At 41.9% G+C, this 21020-nt stretch overlaps 3 protein-coding genes across 9 annotated transcripts in view; all 3 read left to right on the top strand.

The window, feature by feature from the left end:
* The window catches only part of LOC149948994 (cytolytic toxin-alpha-like), a 27441-nt gene extending 9484 nt beyond the window's left edge, over positions 1–17957 (top strand). For all 4 annotated transcript variants that reach the window (XM_090172884.1, XM_090172882.1, XM_090172881.1 and 1 more), the window contains one exon: positions 16618–17957. In XM_090172884.1, coding sequence (XP_090029010.1) covers positions 16690–17955 — 1266 coding nt within the window. In that variant the 5' untranslated portion in view covers positions 16618–16689 and the 3' untranslated portion in view covers positions 17956–17957. The remainder of the gene's footprint in view (positions 1–16617) is intronic.
* Positions 7333–8577, top strand: LOC149948995 (uncharacterized). Its single transcript, XM_090171195.1, has one exon. It carries the CDS (start codon positions 7333–7335, stop codon positions 8575–8577), a length of 1245 nt encoding a protein of 414 aa, XP_090027321.1.
* Positions 13277–21020, top strand: LOC149948993 (uncharacterized). 4 transcript variants are annotated; one of them, XM_090172887.1, is made up of 5 exons: positions 13277–13354; positions 18626–18753; positions 18823–18870; positions 18930–19443; positions 19513–20065. In XM_090172887.1, exons 2-5 carry the CDS (start codon positions 18630–18632, stop codon positions 19760–19762), a joined length of 936 nt encoding a protein of 311 aa, XP_090029013.1. In that variant the 5' UTR covers positions 13277–13354; positions 18626–18629; the 3' UTR covers positions 19763–20065. The 4 variants fall into 4 exon arrangements, with proteins under 4 accessions (XP_090029013.1, XP_090029012.1, XP_090029014.1 ...); XM_090172886.1 differs by lacking the exon at positions 13277–13354 and adding an exon at positions 18165–18245; XM_090172888.1 differs by lacking the exons at positions 13277–13354; positions 19513–20065 and adding exons at positions 18193–18278; positions 20672–21020.

The following is a 21020-nucleotide window of genomic DNA, read 5'->3' as shown; positions in this document are numbered from 1 at the left end:
TTGAATTTTTAATCGAGTGTAGCTTCTCCAAATGGGCTTATGTGGCGTATAGGGGCGATGTATTATTTTCCTAACCTTAATTTTGTATCTAAATTCTTCGCATCAATAAATTAATTAATTAAAATTAAATGCATGCGTACTTTTTACTACTATGTAAATTGGCGGGAAAAGACTGAAATTTAAACACAGTTGAGGTTCTATAAGCTTTTTATGCTTTGAAAATGAGAATTTGAGACTTGTGAAGATTTCTACTGACCAAAAAGTTGGAGGGGGCAATAAAATTAGTTGACCCTCCCAGCAAAATTATAGGGAGGGGCATTGCCCCCCTTTCCCCCCGGGTTCCTGCGCCCCTGCAACTACCAAAACTAGAGGTCAAGCGATACGACGGAAGTTGGGACAAATGGAGATCGTTTTGGACACAATTTGAAGGAGCGATTCATACCAATCTGAAACTGAGCAATATTGATAAGTTTAACTATTTAAAATCGTACCTTGTAGGGAAAGCGGAGTTAGCTATTGAGGGGTTAACTTTAACCGATGATAATTATATGGCAGCTATCGAAATTTTGAAAGCTCGTTTCGGCAGGGACGATTTGCAAGTTAGTACTAGTCTTGGAAAATTACGGGAATGTGCCCTGTGACACAGTCTACGGATGTAGCCGGTTTGAGAAATTTATTCGATAGTTGCCAGATAGAGGTAAGAAATTTAAGGCTGTAGGTCGTTTGACCAAAAGCTACGGCGATATGTTAGCGCATCTTGTTGGAGGTTTGTTGCCCTTGGATCTTTTGCAAATGTACAACAGAAATAGAGACGAAGATTAGTTGTGGGATATAAACGAAATGCTGGATTTCTTAAGTAGCGAGATTTGCTGTCGTGAAAGAGCGTTAGCCGTCCATCGAAACGGCCTCCACCAGAATGATAAATCGAATAGTAAAGTTTTGGAAAATAATACTGTTAAAAATGTCGCGAATAATACGAACTCAGGTTTTAAGCCATTTTCGGGTGCTGCCTAAATTATCAACGAAAATGTGTCTTTTGCGAAAAATCTGATCACCCTTTTTATTATTGTAAGGAAATTCCAATCCCAGATAAGTGGGCTATAGTGCGTAAAAAGAAATTGTGCTATCTTTGCCTGAAACCGGGTCCTCCCTGGTTTCAATGCCGGGGTAAGGTACAAAATTGTAAAACCTGAAAACAAAAGCATAATCAAGTAATATGTGAGCAAAGGTCGTACAAACCAGATTCAAAGTGTGCTATGACACCAGGCCAAGATGTTCACAGTAAAACCCAAATTGATAAAGATCAAACCCAAAGTGCAGTCACCCTAGCTACAGGCTCTGAGGAATGTAATGTGATTCTCCTACAAACTGCCCGAGAAGAAATCAGTGGTAGGTTAGGGGAAAGTGTACAAATAAGATGCGTGTTAGATGGCGGAGGCCATAGAAGTTTAAAAAAAGAGGAGTTATCACGAAAGTTACAATTAGAAGTAGTTGGTACAGAAAACTTAAGTCTTTTCCCATTTGAAAGTGCACGACCTATTCAGTCGGAGCGCCAAAAGGTCAAAGTCACCCTAAAGAACATAAAAACGGGTGAGCGGTTGGAAATCGTAGCTTTGGAAACTCCCACTCCGTACCTGTGGAAATGGTTCGACCACAAATGAGACGCAGAAATTTGTATTTATCGGATTTAATTGATCAAAATAGTCAGGTTTTAGTTGGGGCCGATTACATTTGGAAAGTAGTCATTGGAGAAATGGAACGACTCTCTCCAGATTTAATGGCAATAAATACCGTTTTGGGCTGGATTGTTCAAGGCAGGTCCGAGGAGGGAGACGGCTCCGCCGGAACAGTTAGTGTCGTTGTGATGAATCACATATCCACCCACTTAGAAGATAGCTTAGTGTCTGATCAGTTAAGATCTTTTTGGAATTTGGAATCGTTAGGAATTAACGATAGTGCAGTAACGATGGTTAGTGAGAGTGAGGCTACCTTAAGCGCATTCGATGAACACATTAAATTTAAAGAAGGCCGTTATGAAGTTGCTCTTCCTTGGAAACCAAATGGAGATAGTATGGGAAACAATTGGGACAAGCAATTTAATTCAGAAATTAGAAGCTAGTCCCGGAGCTTTAAAACAGTATGATGACATCATCAAAGAACAGTTAAAAGCCGGAGTAATAGAAATGGTAGACATCAACGAAAATAGCGCAGAACCCCAGTCAAGTTATTATATTCCGGACCGGGGCGTCTTCCGAGTGAGTAGCGCAACTAAAAAGCTTAGAATTGTGTATGACGCGTCGTCTCACGAGAGACATTTCCTGTCATTAAATGACTGCGTGGAATCTGGACCCAACCTGTTACCGGTATTATTTAACATTTTAGTCAGATTTAGGAATCACAAAGTAGTATTCACTGGAGATGTAGAAAAAGCTTTCCACCAGATTTCAGTGGTAGAAAAGGACAAGGATACACTGAGATTTTTTTGGATAAATGGTTTATCAGTTAGTGATAAAACTGAATGGGTAACTTACAGATTTACCAGAGTTCCCTTTGGCTGTACTGCGAGTCCGTTTTTATTAGCGGCTATCATTAAATACCATATCCAGAAGTACTCGTCGTCTCATCCTTTGGCGTATGCCGTACTAAATCGTGATCTATATGTCGATGACCTAGTCTCAGGAGGCGAGTAGACCATTTGATCGGGCAGGCTTCGTTCATTCTAGCCGAAGCGGGGATGAAACTAAGAAAATTTCATAGTAATTCCGAAGATATTAGAAACAAATGGGGTGAAAACAGCGAAAATTCACTAAAGAGCAGTTTAGAAGACCCCCAAATAACCAAAGTGTTAGGTATAGACACTTTCAGTTTCGATGTCAGCGGGCTCTTGAAATGTTTGTTGAAAAAACATGAAGCGTTGGGTCTTGAAGGCAGTAGCGCGAATTTTTGACCCTCTCGGCCTGCTATCGCCCTTTACAATTCGCGCAAAGCTGCTTTTCCAGGAAATGTGGAGAAAAGGGTTAGAGTGGGATCAACCCTTATAGAAACAGAGCTCGGGCGTCAGTTTAAAAAGGGGAGTTCCGAACTTCAGCACCTGACTAAGCTAGAGATACCACGCTATTATTTTTCGCGTGATCTTAACTCGAACGGAGCAGAAATAGAGATGCACGGATTCGTCGTTGCGAGTAACAAAGCCTACGCGGCTGTAGTATACGTAAAATGCATCTATTCAAATGGGCATGTGTGTGTCACGATGGTAGCTGCTAAAACAAGGGTAGCCCCGTTAGAAACGATATCTTTACCCCGATTGGAACTGATGGGTGTGGTACTGGGAGCCAGGCTTATTACAAACTTATTAAAAAATTAACTATCTTGTTTTGTTGTCAACGATAGCGACATCTGTTGAAAAAAGAGCTACTTGATGTCGAGCCGACACTTGCTTTAAGGCCCGAAAACGGTTTTTTAGTGATTTGAAACGGTTTTAAGCGATTTAACCAGAGATAATTTACAATATTATATTATAAATTTTCTCTGATTTCACTAGGTTCACACTTTGGACGAAAACGATTTGAAAAGCTTCGAAACCTTTTTAGACGTATCGCGTATATGTGAACGTGGCTACAGTTGAATCATATTCGTATTACCGAGCGTATTAGCCTTGGTATTAGCTCGTCGTATTCTCGGGCGTATTACAATCGATTACCATTTGGTTGGCTCGATTTTTTTTATTCGATTGTAACGTGTGGGACTTCCCGTTCAAATTGCGCCCCGCTGTGGGATCAAAAAAATTCCAGGAACTTGGGACGAAGGCGTTGCATCGTTTGGTAGAGTCCACTTTCGGGAGGGGGGTGGAAGCGAAAGCACTGAAAAGCGGTGAATTAATGGTCTCCGATGCCACGGAGGAGCAACGATAAAATATCCTGCAGACTCTCGCTCTCGGTGACGTCACTTACACGGTGGTGACGGGTAACTCCACTACGTCAACGGTGTTCAAGAAGATTATCGGAGTACCGCAAGATATTACACGGGATGACATTTTGGAGGTTTTACGTGACACTGGTGTGGCGATCTCCAGTATCCGTCGCTTGGGAGGCCGTAGCTCGGCGTTTGTTTTGGGATTTCCTGGACAGGCCCCCACCGAGTTATGTTCTACAGCGCCTCTTACCGGCTGTTCGATTATGAGGCGGGCCCTAGCCAATGTTACAGGTGTCGCCGTTTCGGCCATTTTGCCCGGGAGTGTAAAGCCTCGGTGCAATTCGAAATCTGTGCCCAATGTGGCCAGGACCATGTTTATGACAAAACGACCCCGTGTACGAATCCACCAAAATGCGTTAACTGCAAGAGTGCGCACAACTGCAAGGATGGTCGCTGCCCGAAGTTACGTTTGGAGAAAACGGTGGTCACCTTACAGCGCACGGAGCACCTTCCGTTTCCGGAGGCCCGCGAGTTGGCCAAATCAAGGAGCTATGCTCAGGTCTCCCGTCGGACCAGGTCTCGAGCTCCCAGACCCCAGCTTGTCCAGCAACGGACCTCTCCTCCCCAAATTACGCCGGCTCGCCCTCCTCCCAGCCCCAGGGGGATAACACCACATACTTGGGCGTGGCGGAATTTCGCGACTTGCTGGAGACCCTTATCCGAGGGGTGGAGCAACTTCTCACGGGGGCACCAGCTATTCCTCAACAATTGGATGCTGCTCTCTCCGTCTTGGTGGATCAAGTTGTGGGCCATTTTGGCAACTCTTCAGGCGTCACCGTTAGTCCTCAGAGCTATGTCGCTGTCTCCGTCCCCACCGATAGGCGTTCCGCTCCCCCTCCCGCACACCAAGATGGGGCTACATAACTTCGCCCTTCTTCAGTGGAACACGAAAAGCGTTAACGCCCGCTTTGGAGAACTGTTTAATCTCATCCGCATCCATCAGCCGTCCGTTATCGCGCTTCAAGAGGCATGGCTTCAACCCCATGACCTTCTTCGTTTAGACTTTGGTATTTACGAGGTCTTCCGTGTTGACCGTCCGCACCAACCACTCGGGAGGGGCGGTGGAGTCGCTACTCTAGTTGATCGTCGTCTCAACCCTACCCAGATACCCCCACCCAGGGGTGGCGGGGTCGAAGCGTGCATGGTCTCATTCTCTCTCGATGGTCGACGTGTGACTCTCGCCAATGTCTACGATTCCAAGCGCTCGGTGGATCGGTCTTTTCTGGATCGCCTTTTACGGGTTGCTGGCCGCTCATGTATTCTTTTGGGTGACTTCAATGCGCATCATACGCTTTGGGGCTGTCAGGAGACAAACGCGCAGGGTACCCTCCTTGTAGACTAGCTAGAAGATGAAGATAGGATGGTCCTGCTTAATACGGGCGATATTACTCGTCATGCCCGGTCCTCTGCCGATAGTGCGCTGGATCTGGCGTTCGTCACTTCTGACTTGGCGCCCACTCTGTCTTGGCGGACGCTCCAGGGAGGCTCAAGCGATCATCTCCCCATACTACTGGAGTCCGATGCTCTGCTTGCCACCCGCACCAAGAGTGGGACACGCTGGCACTACCCGCTAGCAAATTGGAACGGCTTCCGTCGTATGTTGGAGGCTGGTGTGGCCGAACCGGCATTTGAAGCAACAGTGGCCTCCACTACGTCTCTTCTCCAGAGCACGGCCAAGGCGCATATTCCGAAGAGGGTGGTTGGCCCCGCCTCACAGCCTCGTTCTCCACAGTGGTGGGATGCTTCATGCGCTACGCGGGCTAACCTAGTGACGGCTCTGAGGAGGAGGGCTATTCGTAGCAAAGACACAGCAGTATACATCAAATTCCGTAAGGCTTCGGCCGAGTTTCGGCGCCACGTGAAATCGCTTAAGCGGAAAAGCTGGCAAGAGTACTGTCATAGGTTGAATGGTCACTCGTCCCTGACGCAAGTCTGGAACCAAGTAAAATGGTTCACGAAAGGATCCACCTCGCCTCGAGCCATTACGTTGGTTGATGGTGGACACACCTACAACAATGCGGTTGATGTTGCGAGAATTTTGGCCACCTCCGCCCAGGCCTCTGGTCATCTTCCACCAACCCGCCGTTTTTTTGCTGAGCCTTCGGTCGTTGACCCCCCTCAGGGGGCCCAGTATAACGTACCCTTTTCGTTTGCGGAACTTGCTACGGTCTTGTCATCCCTAAAGAACACAGCTCCAGGCGCCGACGATATTTCCAATCTGATGTTGACGAACACACCCTCGCTCTTTCGTGAATCCCTCCTGAAGCTATTTAACTCCTTGTGGGAAGCGGGCTCCTACCCAAAGGCTTGGAAATACGCTATCTTGCACCCGATCTGCAAGCCGGGCAAAGGTCCCCAAAAGGCGTCTTCCTACCGGGAAATTTCCTTACTTCCGACACTTGGCAAGGTCTTCGATAAACTGGGGCTAGGTTGTTTGACTTGGTTCTTGGACGACAACGCTGTCATCCCGGATTCCCAATCCGGCTTTCGTAAGGGCAGGCGGCCAACGGATAACTTAGTTCGCCTCGTGCAGGATACTCAATTGGCCCTTGCCAGGGGACAATCTTGTGTGGCTATCTGAAAAACGCTTTTGGAAGCATTCACCATGATGCCCTGTTGGAGAAACTTCGGGCGACGGGTTTGTCTGGCTCCCTTTTTCATTGGCTGGCAGATTTTCTACGTGCACGGACGGCGGCGATACGAATTGGGGAGACGGTATCGGACACTTTCGAGGTCAAGCGAGGCGCGCCTCAGGGGAGTTCACTTAGCCCAACGCTTTTCAACGTCATCCTCGGGGCCATCACGGACTCTTGCCCAGTGGGCGTTTTACACGGTGAGCATGCCGATGATCTGGCGCTCTGGGTCACTGGTCTTCATGCCGTCACTCTGCAGGAGCACTTACAGATTGCACTTGACAATATGGTGGAGTACTGTAGCGAATGGGGCCTAACTTTTCAACCGTCTAAGTGCAAATACATGGTCTTTTCCCGCAAACGAAGCGCGGCCTTTTACGATGACATCTACTTTTCACTCGGGACCTCTCCTTTGGCGAGGGTCGAACAATTTGTCTACCTCGGTGTTACCCTCGATCATAAACTGACCTGGCGCGCCCACATTGATGCCTTATATCGATCGTCCATGCAACGGCTAAATTTGTTGCGCGCGGTTTCTGGTACACGTTGGGGAGCCTCTCGCCGCGCCCTCAAGGTGTTGTATTTGCAGTTTATTCGCTCCCGGATCGATTATTCTAGCATCGTCTATAACTCCGCGGCTGCCACCCTCTTACGGCGCTTGGACCGTCTCCAAAATGCTGCGCTTCGTGTCATCTAGGGTGTTATTAAGTCGACGAGTATTCAGTTAATGGAAGCTGAAGCGGCGATCATGTCGCTTTCCCACCGTAGAGATCTGCTGGGTATGCAGTTTGTCAACCTGGCCGCAGCCGCCGATGCTCCCGACTACTACAGGCGCTACATAACTGGCTCGGTGGCCACTCTCAGTCACTTTGAACACTTCTGGACGATACATAATACTCCAACGATCCTCAAATACTGGCGTCAACTTGTCACTCTTAATCTTGACTGGCTTCATGATTTGGTTCCTTCTCTCAGCCTTATTTCCCTTCCTTCTTGGACCCCTGTCCAGGCGGACGTCAACTGTCGCTGGCTGCACTCCTCAAAGTCAGAGTTCTCGGATGTCGAGTTGCGCCAGCTCTTCTTTTACGAACTCTATGCCATGGCCGGCGATTCCGTGGTCATATATACCGACGGCTCCCTCCAGGACGTATCCAGCTGTGCCGGTGCCAGCTTCTGCATTCCTGATCGCGATGTCGCTCGTCCGTTCGTTGTGGATCCGGGCCACCCGATTAACACGGTGGAGCTCTTTGCCATTAATCAAGCGGTGGCTTTCGCTCGCAGTGAAGGTCTCGGGAACATTGTCGTATGCTCCGACTCCCAATCGGCCTTGGCTATGATTTTGGGGGACGGCCCTGACCCTCAAGTGCTACGTTTCCGGAGCCTCTGTCACGGTTACCCCGGGCGTGTTAAACTATTGTGGTGTCTGGCTCATTCCGGTATCCCAGGGAACGAGATGGCGGACAAATGTGCCACAGTAGCGGCTATCGAAAATCCTGCGTGGCCGATGGTTTTTTTGCCTCGCACCAAAAGCTACCTTAAAACACGGGTTTCGGTTCTGGTTACGGACTCTTGGCAGGTTTCATGGAACCACTTTGTTTCGTCTCGGGGCGTCGGGTGGTACAAGACTGATCCGTCACGGGACTGTATTGCGGGTCTTCGGTTGCCACGTTGGCAAGACTCGTTAGTAGCACGTGTTAACTGTGACCGGCTTCCAACTGCCGCGGTGCTTTTCCGTTTTCGCTTAAGAACGTCTTCGGTGTGTCGCTCCGGTCAGTGCGCGGCGATAGAGACGCTTCACCACATTCTTTTTGAATGTCGGGCGGCTAGCGGTCCCCGCCATTCGTTTTTGGCGTCGCTTACGGCAGGTGACTTTCTCCACTCTGTATCGGGTCTCCGTTTGGCCTTTTCTCGAGGTGTACTACCGATTATTTTGGACGTGTGTAATCTGCTCCGCGCCGTTGGCATTCGTTAACTTTGCCGGGTACAATAGTTTTGTTTTTGGTTTGTGTATTTATCTTCTTATCGCTGTTTGTATATACTTTAAATTTGTAGTCTAATTCTGTATGATGCACATGGTGTGAAAGCCTCCGCTGCCATATACACCAATAAAGTCTTTCTTATTTAAAAAAAAAAAAAAAAAAAAACAGACGATGCTTTCGATAGCCAAGCTTGGGAAATTCCCATAGGATTATGCTGGGTTTTTTCGATTTTGAGATCTTAATCGTTTTAGAAAAATAAGGCTGATAAGTGATTTGGTAGAAGAAACATTTAATTTTAAATGCACTGTATAAAACCTCAGGCTTGTGTCTTGCCCAAAAACAATAATATCTCTATTATAATAGTCATATCACTCTAGCTCTGACTATTTAACTTCATCTTTATCCATTCAGAGAACTCCTGCCTTAATACCAAATCCAACTAAATTTCCAAAAATTAATTTAAAGTTCCAAATGTTTTGATACAATAAACACAAATCTAACCACAAATTTCATATGCCACAATCACTATATTTGGTACAATCTGTGTTGCAGTCCCGTTTATGAGACAATTTGGTGCTGCATTGCTTATAAGCACACACTATGTTTTACAAAAATATGGAAGTTTTTCAAAATGTATCTATGGTTGAGCAATATGGATCTGCTTGCTAGAGACACAGCCATAAATTTAATTACAATCAAATTCCAAAGACATTTATGGAATCCATTCCAGTTAGGTTTAATGAGTTTTCTCTCCAACGTAACCAAAACACAACGATTATATGGATAATTTTCCTTTTAGCAATACCAGCATTGTGCATATATTTTGTAATTAAATTAAACAATTTTTAAATCGTTCTGCGTCACTTAAATTGAACTCCGTATAAATAGCCCGCTGCTTTGATAACCCTCGAAATAAAGTTATAAAAAAACATTTAAAATCGCCCGCCGTTTCCAACCCTAGTGTTATATCACTATATTACCTGTACAAGGAAACATTCGCGCCCGATGAATATTTTTTTCTGCACGTCGGAAATAGACACCGAGGAGCCATAACAATAAAAGTTAAAATTATTAAATAATTTTTTTTATCTTATCACCTCGTCGGAGCAATTTGATTACCCACCATATTTAAAAACATCAACAGTAAAATTAAAAATAAGTTATTTATTATCAATAAGAACTCAAGCTAGATGTCACACGTTACCGGCGGTAGTTGCTCTTTGGGTCCTCATTGGTTGATTTTAGTCGATCGTCTGCCCAGGCGCGGTTCTAGAAAATTATTCTTAGGTGGTGTAACCCTTCAGGCTCATCTACCCCGCATACTTATTTTTTTATTTCTTTTTGTGATTTATTTACTTTTGCTATTAGATTTTCCCTCGCACTCCTGACCATTATTGAAACTATATAGCTATTTATCGATAGTTAATTTTAAGTATTCTTAAAGCCCACTATATCAAAGTCATTATAATTCAAAGAGCGATTTAAGGGGGAAGAGTACCTAGGTGCTAGATGGCGTTAGGGTCGACTTATTTCCCCCCCTTTCTCTAAAATATTGTAGGAGGTTATTTAGAGGGATTCTTCTAAATACCCCATATTTGAATTTCCCCAAAATTGGTTAAATACAAAAGACAGCTGGTACAATTATCAAAGGCACAAAGACCGTAAAGTCTATTCGGGTGATAGCTTTGAATATTCTTGAACACAAGCCAACTCTTGTGAAGTGTTTAAAAGGATTATAGACCCCACTCCCTAACCAAATGATTTTGAGGGGAAAAATTCAAACTGATAATTCTAGGACCACAGGAAGTGCACGCTTTGTATTCTTTCTAAAGCAGTCACTCCTTTCTCGTTACTGGCGACGAGCGGAACAATACCTGTCAATCAGTCTTATCTCCTGGAAGACATACTACGCGAATCTGGCAGGCTAGCTTTATAAAAGAAACCTACATACGATTTCATAAATATCTGAATACCAGACCAATAACCCGTGTCCGTATAATAGGTAGAAATTCCCCTCTCACTCCCTCCGTGAAATGTATAATATAAGGTGTTACTTGGTATAACCGTAGATGCCGTCAAAAACGTACAGTCTATTTAATGTTAGAGTCCCCCACTCACTCCCCCCGTTTTAGAATTTTGCGGATAAATGTTTGATATAAGGTGTTACCTAGTATAACTGTAAAAGCTGTCAGAAACGTAAAGTCTATTTAACGCTAAAGTATACACTCCTTCGTATTGACGATACCTTTGCAGGTGTCGAAAAAGATGGTGCCTTTCGTACGCTATATGTATAACAATGGACTGGATACAGTGGAGAGCTAGAATTAGACTTTAGATTTTTTCTGCGAAATTCAGCCGTAGTCGAAGTTTTATTTCGAGCTTGAGAAGACGCATCGCGTTTACTTTTTCTTCCATGCGTAGCTATACTTGATTTTTTTTATTATTATATTATTATGGATTTCTTCTAATATAGTAGTTTTAATTATTATTAACCAATTTGAAATGGCGAAATGGTCCAGGGATCGACCTCCGTCAAAGACGCACTCCCGCAAAAAGCGTTCTCGAGGTAAGCAAATGGAACATTTAGTGGCTGATATCAACCATAGGTAAGCCGTTGACATTTATTACCGTCGTATAGGTTACAGGGGGTATTTGAACTGGTGTGTAATTTAGAAATAATTTGACCTAATTTACTACCAGAAAGTAAATGTTTTCTATATTACACACCTCTTCAACTACTTCGTGTAACTAAATATTTATACAAGAATACTCTTATCATTACCATTTCTGCTGCCATGATATTTCTAATTAAAATAATTATTATTTTTCAGTCGGCAAGATATTACGCTTACATCGCCTGAATCTTTTTCTGCTAATTTGGACATTGAAGAGGCTAATTTGAAATCGAAAACCGTTACGCTTCGGGAAATACATTCACAAACTGAACCAATTGTAACAGTTGATCCACTGCCAATATCCAGTAGCCCCGCCAAGAATTTTCTGCACATAGGCCCAGCCTGATTTAGAGGCCCCATCTATAATGTTTATTTCAAAAATTTCCTGACTTTTAACGATTGTTTTTAAATTTTGACATGATTTCTAAAAGTTTCCCCTGCAATGGATTTTTTTAAAGGCATTTTAATCAAGGAATGACATTCGTCGATTAAATTTTTCTGAGGGGCAGGTCACTTCCATTTTGGCTGCGTCTTAATCATAGTAAAATGATTAAATCAGGGTAATCGTGATTAAATCAGGGTGATCGTCATTAAATGAGGGTAATCAAGATTAAATCAGGGTAATCAAGATTAAAAAATCTAATCTAGATTTAATCAATCTGATGTGTTTGTTCTTGTTAATTAAACACTCTCTATTGAAGCTATAAGATTTATTTCCATGATGATGATGATTTTTACATATGAAGTTTTAAGTAAAAGTACCGAACATGTCGGCAGCCGGTAGACCACTGTTTAGGTGGTCATAAAACTAGAGCTCCCTCAGCTTCCCTACCCAGTGGTGCCCCCTGGCTATTATAGTTCATAACATCACCTCTTTTTTAAATAGACTGATTATAGTGTATTTTAACTACATTAACGATTAAACATTTCAGTTCATAAATTAAGTCTTTTAATTGATTTACGTCTTCGACTGGATCTTCGTACGTGTGGTCTGTGTCTACTCGACTGAGGCTCTTTGTCAAAATCTTGTCTTATAAGTATCCTTGATCGGGCTCCTTCTGATGATGTGGCTACACTAGGAATAGAGATGCTTGTGGTAGGCTGTTGCTCTGGGCTCGAGTCTTGTCGTGGTAATAAGATAGGATTGCGACTCGGTGATCGACTTGGTGATGATTTGCTACTCCAGCTTGGAGATTCATTGTCAGGACTCAGGATTGGTGGTTGCTGATGACTCTGGATCGGTGGTTGTTGATGACTCTGGATCAGTGGTTGTAATTCTGATCTGTACCCTGCATCTGGATTTTGATTCATTTTACTGGCTCCAGTTGTTGATGTCTCAGACACGGTTGGTTTTAATAACTTCTCACTCCTTAGTCTCAATTAATTGGTTCTGATGTTTTCTAATAATACCTCTCCCAATATCAATCCCATACATCATATTTCCGATAGATTTTTTACAGTTCCCTCTATCCAATTTTCTCCCTTACCATAGTTTTTTACAAAGACTTTTTGATTAGGATGAAACTTATAGGTAACATCACTAATTTTTACTAATGGTTTTATCGCTATCATATTTACTTCTAGCATTTAAATTATAGGTTTATCGATGTTGATATTCTCATTACCCCTCTCCTCTTTAAAGTTCGTTGGATGGACCATGTCAAGTTTGGTGCAGATTTCTCTTCCAAACATGATTTCCGTTGGAGATTTACCACTAATTTGCGGAGTGCGGCGATAGTTTATGAGAAATATTGCTAGTCTTACGTCTAGAGATCCATTTGAGAATTTTTTTAAACCTTCGTCAATGAGATCAATGGCAGAGTTAGAAGTACCATCTATTTTTTTTAATGATGTCTTCACGGTACGCACCACCCTTTCAGCCTGACCATTTGAAGCAGGGTGATACGGTGCAATGGTCAAATGCTTGAAGCCGTTATTCTGCGTGAAGATTTGGAACTCGTTACTTGTGAAACAAGTGGCATTATCACTCACCAGGGTCCTCATAATTCCATAACGTGCCAAATTTTGTCGTAAGAATGTGATGAAAACGGCTGAACTGGTTGTTGAAGTGACTCTGATTTCCATCCATTTCGAGGTAGAGTCCACTAATATTAATAAATATTTCCCATTTACCGGTCCGGCAAAGTCTATATGGACACGAGTCCATGGTTGGATCTCCTCGGGCCACTTCAAGTATTCAGCCTTTGGCATGGTTACATTTTGCTGACAACTTGAACGTGCTCTAATTCTGTCCTCAATGTCGGTGTTCAATTCTGGCCACCAAACTTTGCTCCTGGCTAATCGCTTTGTTTGCACCATTCCCTGGTGTTATAATGATTTATACCTTTCTTATATCTAATTTCATAGCTGTGCGCGCCTAATGTTAACCATTCTTATTTGCCATATACAACAATAGTTTACCTTCAGCTGTCGACCATTCTTTCCCCAGTCTCTTTGCAGATGACACAAAACTTATCAAAATTCTTAGTACAAACACATCTAACGCGATCTCTCTAAAGTTGAATCTTGGCAAAATATTCCGGTTTATCCTTCAACACCTCAAATCCAATGTGTCTTGAAAAAGACTGTTTGTAACAGCTTAGTAGTCTTGAAAAAGGAATTGCGCGACTTTTGACGGGTTGCGTTATCCTTTTGTGGGGTGCTGTGTTTGTTGCTTATCGGTGTAACACAGTGTGTTGTAGCTTCTCACTGACACCACGGATTATTTTCTATATAAACCTCGTTCCATGTTTCTTGCTCTATATTTTTAATTAAAATTTCATAATTTATTTTTTTAATTGTTTTTAGGTATTTAGATTTTATCGTTTTACATGTATTAGCAATATTAATCACTGAGGCGTAATGATCCGTGATTTTAGTTTTTACCTCTCCGAGGGGACAAAGTCCCCTAGGAGGGGTTATACAACCACCGTGTCTGTCTGTGGGTCTGTCAAGCCTGCGAACGCGTTCGCATTTTCGGTGCAAAGTGTAATCACTGCGTACGCAGTTTCTCGAGATCTCTGCGTTGGCAGTTTCTCGAAGGGTTGGCAAAACCACCGTGTGACGGTGAGCGTTAGCGGATTCATTTGCGTTTTGGTTTGGATGGTGTTTTTTCGCTCACCATCGTGACGGTTTGGTGTTTTACGTTTTTGTAGTGTTTATACGTAGGTTGTGAGTGTTGAATTTGTTATATTTGTGTTCTGATGGTTGTGCATGTTGAGTCTGTTGTGTTTATATGGGCGTTTTCTCTCCAACTTCTTCTTAATGACTTTGGGACGGACCGAATGCTGAGTGTAATGCTACCTCTCAACGTCCAATGGCAGGGTTTCCACCAGTTGTACACGGTATTCGTCTTAGTATCAATTTGCGATCACATCGGGCGGGATTTGAACCCGAGACCTCCTGCTTGACAGGCGGACGTTCTACCACAGAACCACCGACACTTGTTACGCCTTATTGAAAATTAGACCTTCAGCTTTATCGGAAGCGTATTTAATAGAGTACGAAATTTTGGTTTAATTGAAATAGAATTGAAATTGAAATTATTGCATCGAAGAAATTCTAATTTAGCGTTTCTCTATTGATTAAAAACAAATGCGCCACCCAGGTTTCGAACCCAGACCATTCGGCTTGGCAGTCGAGCGCTTTATCACAGAACCACCGATAGCTCCTTAGGTTCACTGAAATTAAGACACGCATCGTAAGCATAATAGGTAATAAAGTCTTTTTTTATTAATGAATTTATGAAGGCCTAATCTGGTTTTTATACGAATGAAATTTTAAAGGTTGAATCTTGTTTTAGCGCAGTCAGCCGAGATAAGAGGGTTAAAGGGTAGACCCTGTGGGTGGTCCACTTTGTTAGTTTTTTTGTTATTTATTTACGGGTATTCTTAACGACCTATATATAGTTGTGTTAATTCAAAGGAGATAATTTAACGTTAATTGCTTTAAGAGCTGGCGGTTAGTCAAGTGGCTCTCTGTGCTTTGTTGATGGTAAGGTTTTTGCTTCTTGTAAATATATTTGGGGTGGATATTTGGATATCTACGATTTCTAACGCAGTCAATGATTTCCTGGGTGTGCGAGTCATTATATGATATTGGAAATTGGACGGCATTGGTCTTTTTCATGCGGTATGTGTCACAACGTCAACTGGAAGTCTACGAGCGTTGAAATAAAATGAGCGATAAAGATGCGGCAAGTATTTCGTAAGTGAGAAAAATACAAATACCTTCTGTAGATATTTCTTTCATTAAAATTTGCTTAGTATTATATAAACATGTACTGTAAAAAGGGTTAAATTCAATTGTGCATTGTTTTAGTAAGTCTAACTCGCTGTTGTAACTACTTAATTTATAATATTCTGAATAAATTAAACTCGATTGTTTCGTCTCAATTATTTAAATTAAAATTAAAAATTTATACCGGGCAGGTTTTGAACCGAGAATACGTTTTTCGTAAATTACTCTGAATTGCGGAGATATCTTTGGGGGTCGTGTCGAGAAATTAATACCACTAGGGACCATTCTTCCGAGCAGAGGTATATTTTGGCTTGCCAACTTGTTAGTATAAACGATAATACCTCATTTTCCGTGTTATGCTTAATAAAAAATGATATATACTTGTACTAGTAGTAGATGTTTCTCTAGTCGCGCTGTTTACACATGAAAAAAAAAACACTTTCGTAGAGAGTAGTCAGATAGTCGGAGACTGTTTTAACGTCAGGGGTCAATAGGTCGATGTTCAGATCACCAGCCCATATTCCTCAAAGCTTTCGATTACATTCTTCTTTTATATTTTCATCGGGAAACCACCCTGTTATCTCTGTGACATTTGTATAGTTTTAGTACAGGAATGGCATTATATAAGTTGGAATTTTTCAACGGACGACTTAGACGGCTTTCGTTCAGTAGCTTCCATATATTCACATCTCTAAGCGGTAGGTTTGGTTTTTAATTTCCAGATCTCGCACAGTGTTCTTTTCGAAAATTAATATTTTAATTTAATTATAACCGGTAAAAATATTATATATTATTATTATCAAAAATATTTTTAACACTTAAATTTTACTTTAAATTGGTTTCGTATAGGCTAGATGAGTTACTCATCAAAAGAACGCGTAAAATTTCAATTCCAAACTACAGCTGGTTTCCGACATACTGCACCATTTCATTTTCAATATTCGTTTTAACAAGTATTATCTTTGGCTCAATGGGTTTTATATTCGTCAAAAGCACCCAATAATTACGAATTAAAAACATGTAGGTTTTCTATGGGTCAAAAGTACCAAAACATATCCAATTAGATTCAACAATACAATTTGTCTAAGACCGTTAATTAAACTTAAGTATTAATTTCAGAAGGGAATAGCTCGAGCATGAACGTTCAAGAATGCATCGCTCTGGGTCGGTCCGGGTACCTGGGCGCGTTCTATGACGCCCGCGAGGACAAGTTCTGCCACGGATCACTCTTTAAGACCTTCAACTTGCCTGATAGTTGTATCAAACGGATGGATTCCAGTTTCTCCAACATCCGAGTATTTTTTTGAGGATTCCTACACCAAGAAGTTCGAAAAGTTGGACTTAAGCGCTCAACTGAAGCTAAGCGTGTACGCCGGCCTGGTGGATTTGAAAGGCTCAGGTAAATACTTGACCGAGCATAAGAACAGTTCCAGATCGGTTAAATGTACTCTCATCTACAACATCCAAACCAAGCAAGAAATGATCAATATTTATGACGAAGAGCTGAAGCAGTTCATTTCCTTGGAAGGCCTGGCTGCGACCTCGGCCACTTATTTCGTGGGCGGAATTATCTGGGGCGCCAATACCTTTGCCTCCTTCGAGTACCGGAAGTCGAAGAATGGTAACCTATCGGCCGTTACTGGGGACATATCCGCGGAAATGAAAAAGATGGCTGCCTCTATCAAAGGTCAAGGTCAAGGTGAAGCCCTGAACAAGAATAGTTCTTACCATTTCGATATGAAGGTCTACGGGGACGTCATCCCCGGGGACGAAGAACTGCCGAAGACAGAAAAGGAAGCACTGGTACTAATGAGGATGACGCCCAAATATATCGCCAATTGCAACAACGGGAAAGGAAAACCCATTATATTCATTCTGTATCCGTTGGTGGACGTGTCTAAGATGATGAAGGTCGAGTTGCAGCGCCAGGCTCTAGTATATTCCATAGATTCCGCTACCGGTTCACAAATTAAACATGTGTTCAATGATTTACTGTCAGCCAAACAGATCTTAAACGACTTCTACGAAGACCTAACCTCACCGGCCGCACCCCATTTCTCGCCGACTTTGATCCCCGACGTCTGCACCTATAAGAATAATTTGGAAATCACCGAGAGCAATCTCAGGAATAAAATTAGAGAAGCCCTAGTCAAGGAAAGAACGGATGAGACGCATGGGTCGTTACTGGAAGATGTACTTAAAGATTTCTTCGACACCGAGTTTTGCCCATCAAAAATTAAAGAATTTCTGACCAACTTGACCGGGGTACAAGAGAAGCTGGATTTAATCAGCGACCTACGAGCCAAAAACGTTCGGTACTTGACATCCAAATCTTTTGACGTCGACTCTATTCGCTCCAAAGAGAAGAACTTCTACGCGTTGGTTTTCAACGAGACTGATGGTCTATATTCAAAGGAAAAATGGAAAAAAACTACGATCTGTTTTTCAGACTATTAACAAATCCCGAACAAGATTCTGTAGAGTTTATCTTTTATGTTTTGGAGATGGTTTCGACGGAGAAAGACAAGGAGGTGTCCATCTATCAATGCGTGGACAGTGTGGTCGAGACAGACAACTTGTACGAAATGCTGTTGCTCAAACACAGCGTCCCTCTGGCGCGAAGTAAAGAAATAGAATTTTGCGCCTACAGACCTAACCAAAGTCCCCCCCGTGAAGATCAGATGCCCCGGTTCCATTCACGGCAATTGCGCCTTAGACGTGGTTCAGTGGAAATGCGACAGAGACAGGTGCTCATCCGATTTGTACTACTGATTTGACGAGTAATTACTCATTACATATACATAGTTTAACCTAAAAACGATCCGGGGATAATAATTGAAAGTAATCGTAGAAGGTCTGGAAATATGAGCCAAACTACTCAGATAGCCATTGCTAAGTGTAGTTTTTAAAAACCTTGAGGTGCATATATATAACTTTCCATTTAATGTGTTTTTCAACACGCATATATAACTGTAATTAATTTTTCTTTTAAAATGATAAGTTGAGAATGACCCCGGCAGCTGTTTGACATTTAAATTTCAAACTGAACCGAAAATATATTATGAAATTTCTTTGGGGAGACTATATATTTTTATTGGGATTCCTAAAAGGTTTTTCATTACCATAGGTATATGTATTGCAACTGCGGCAAGGCAAAAGCAGACAGCTTTTCTTATAAGTGCCCTGATCCTAGTCACGGAGTCAAGTGGATTCAATTCAGCAAAGAAGAAATTGTCAGAATGATGGAAGAACTATGTAAGTAGCACTACAACATCATCTTTAGGCCTACTGTAACCATTTCTAACGCAATTTCTTCCACGGCAGTACCTCCCGAAGAAATCAACATACTTATTCTGGGGGAAACTGGAGTTGGTAAGTTAATAGTCATCTTGAAATTTGTTATACACGTATTTGACACTTTTCTTTCTTAGGCAAGAGCACCTTCATCAATTCTTTCGCCAACTACGTCACGTTTAATACATTGGACGAAGCTGAGGAATCAAATCTGGTGTCTTTAATCCCAACTTCATTCACCGTCACTGATGAAGATTACTCCGAGAAAACCGTTTCATTCGGAACTGACAACGAAAGTGGTGCACCTGGTGGATCTCAGACGCGAGCTTGTCGAAGTTACACTTTTCCGTCAGGCGAAAGATTGATTCGACTTATAGATAGTCCAGGTATCGGGGACACGAACGGAGTGGACCGGGATGTCGAGAATTTTGAAAACATTTTGAGCTTCATCGTGAATTATGAATATCTGAACGGCATTTGCATTTTGCTGAAACCGAACAACTCCCGCATCTCCGTCATGTTTCGTTTTTGTATTCAAGAGCTCTTGTGTCACATTCACCGCAGCGCGAGAGAGAACATTGTCTTTCTTTTCACCAACGCCAGAGGAACCTTCTACCGTCCAGGAGACACACTACCTTCGCTTCGTACTCTGTACTGTTCACTCTTCACTAATTTATTTAAAAAAATTCCTACTTATCAATAATATGTTGCCCATTTTAGGCTCTCAAATAACGAGAAGAAAGATCCCAACGTTAAAATTGCGTTGAATAAGTCCACTATCTATTGTTTAGACAACGAAAGTTTTAGGTTCTTGGTTGCTAAAAAAGGCTGCATTATATTCCCTAAAGAAGATAAATATAATTTTAAGACCAGTTGGGATCGTTCCGTCTTGGAATGTGACCGGTTGCTGGCTAATACCGAAGGCACCACCTTAGGTCAAAGTCATCGAGCGACTTTTAATGCATTTTAATCATGTGGCCGGGTTATCTGCATATAAGGGTGTTAGCAAGCCCTTCATGCCAAGCCAGTCAACAGTTCCATACCCTTAATATTATAGTTAATCGCAACATATATTAATAGAGGGGGGGGGTGGAATAAGGACGGTTAAAAGCCCTTTAGCCAGTGTGGAGATAATTTTCAAACTCAACTCTAAGGTTTCACCCAGGGCCACAAGTTTTTGAAATTAACTTAAATTGTTAATTTAACACTTACTACTAATTTTTATCGGAATTTTTTTATAAATTAACCAAAATATAACAATTGAATATTGATATCTGAGGAACATAGTAAATATTGATATAAGAAATCAACCAATGGAAAGTAGTCAAAAGTACCCAAGAAATGTAATAATTTGGTAATTCTAATAAGGTATATATTTTGAAATAAATGTGCTGATCGTTTAATTTGAAACTCAGTACACGAACTTGAACAACCCATCTATTGCGTTTAAGCACACGGGATGAGACAGCCACTGTTAATGATAAACAAGTAAAATAATATTATTTTTCAGATACTTATGGTGAATCTATAATAACTCGTTGTACGCAAAAAAACTGAGAATTCGTAGAATTTAAACGATCTATTATTTATTTACATTTACAAATTATAACCATTAAAACTATTTACAAAATTAAGATAATGGGAGCGAATATTTTATACATTTATCATACTGAGCAATCCTCCACTAGTCAAATGTAAGTCGTTAACAAGGTAGCTTTTTTATCAATCCGGTTGTTATCAAAGTTCCAATGTCTATTTTTATTAGACAATATGATCTACTTTTAGATTTTATGGTTTTTAACTTTAACGTCATCGCCTATATTTATTCACGTGTTTTTTAGTTAAAATTTATCTATATTTTTAATAACAAATTTTACAGAATCAGCGGACGAAATTTTTGTTTCTCAATATATAACATGGTAACTAAGACCATTTACACCTGGGCTGAAATGGAGGTAGGCGTTGTTGTTAGGCTAGTGTCGCCGCTTCCCCAACGCCACCATCGTTATTCCAAAGAAAGGTTGGTATTACCTTCCTCAAGTACAGCAGAGAGCTCAGTGTCCGGATGCGTATGCTGCTGACTCAATGAGTGAAGAAAGCTTGAATCCCCCAGACGCCCCCGAGGTCGGAATGAATACGTTCTACTTGTAAAACATTCTAAATAATTTTTATATAATTCATTTTTCTTTGTACATTTAATTAAGGCTTACTTTAATATTAAGTGTTCA

The sequence above is a fragment of the Leiobunum rupestre genome, chromosome 4, assembly GCF_980474605.1.
Source record: "Leiobunum rupestre chromosome 4, qqLeiRupe1.1.hap1, whole genome shotgun sequence".
In the NCBI taxonomy this organism is placed as follows: Eukaryota; Metazoa; Arthropoda; class Arachnida; order Opiliones; family Sclerosomatidae; genus Leiobunum; species Leiobunum rupestre.
The sequence above is the reverse complement of the archived record's forward strand: the minus strand, read 5'-3'. Positions and strand labels throughout refer to the sequence as shown.

Coding starts and splice junctions, on each gene's coding strand:
- LOC149948995 (XM_090171195.1), top strand. CDS start 7,333: ATGGAAGCTGAAGCGGCGATCATGTCGCTTTCCCACCGTAGAGATCTG.
- LOC149948993 (XM_090172887.1), top strand. CDS start 18,630: ATGTATTGCAACTGCGGCAAGGCAAAAGCAGACAGCTTTTCTTATAAG. Junction 18,754..18,822: donor CAGAATGATGGAAGAACTAT/GTAAGTAGCACT, acceptor CTTCCACGGCAG/TACCTCCCGAAGAAATCAAC. Junction 18,871..18,929: donor TCTGGGGGAAACTGGAGTTG/GTAAGTTAATAG, acceptor TTTCTTTCTTAG/GCAAGAGCACCTTCATCAAT.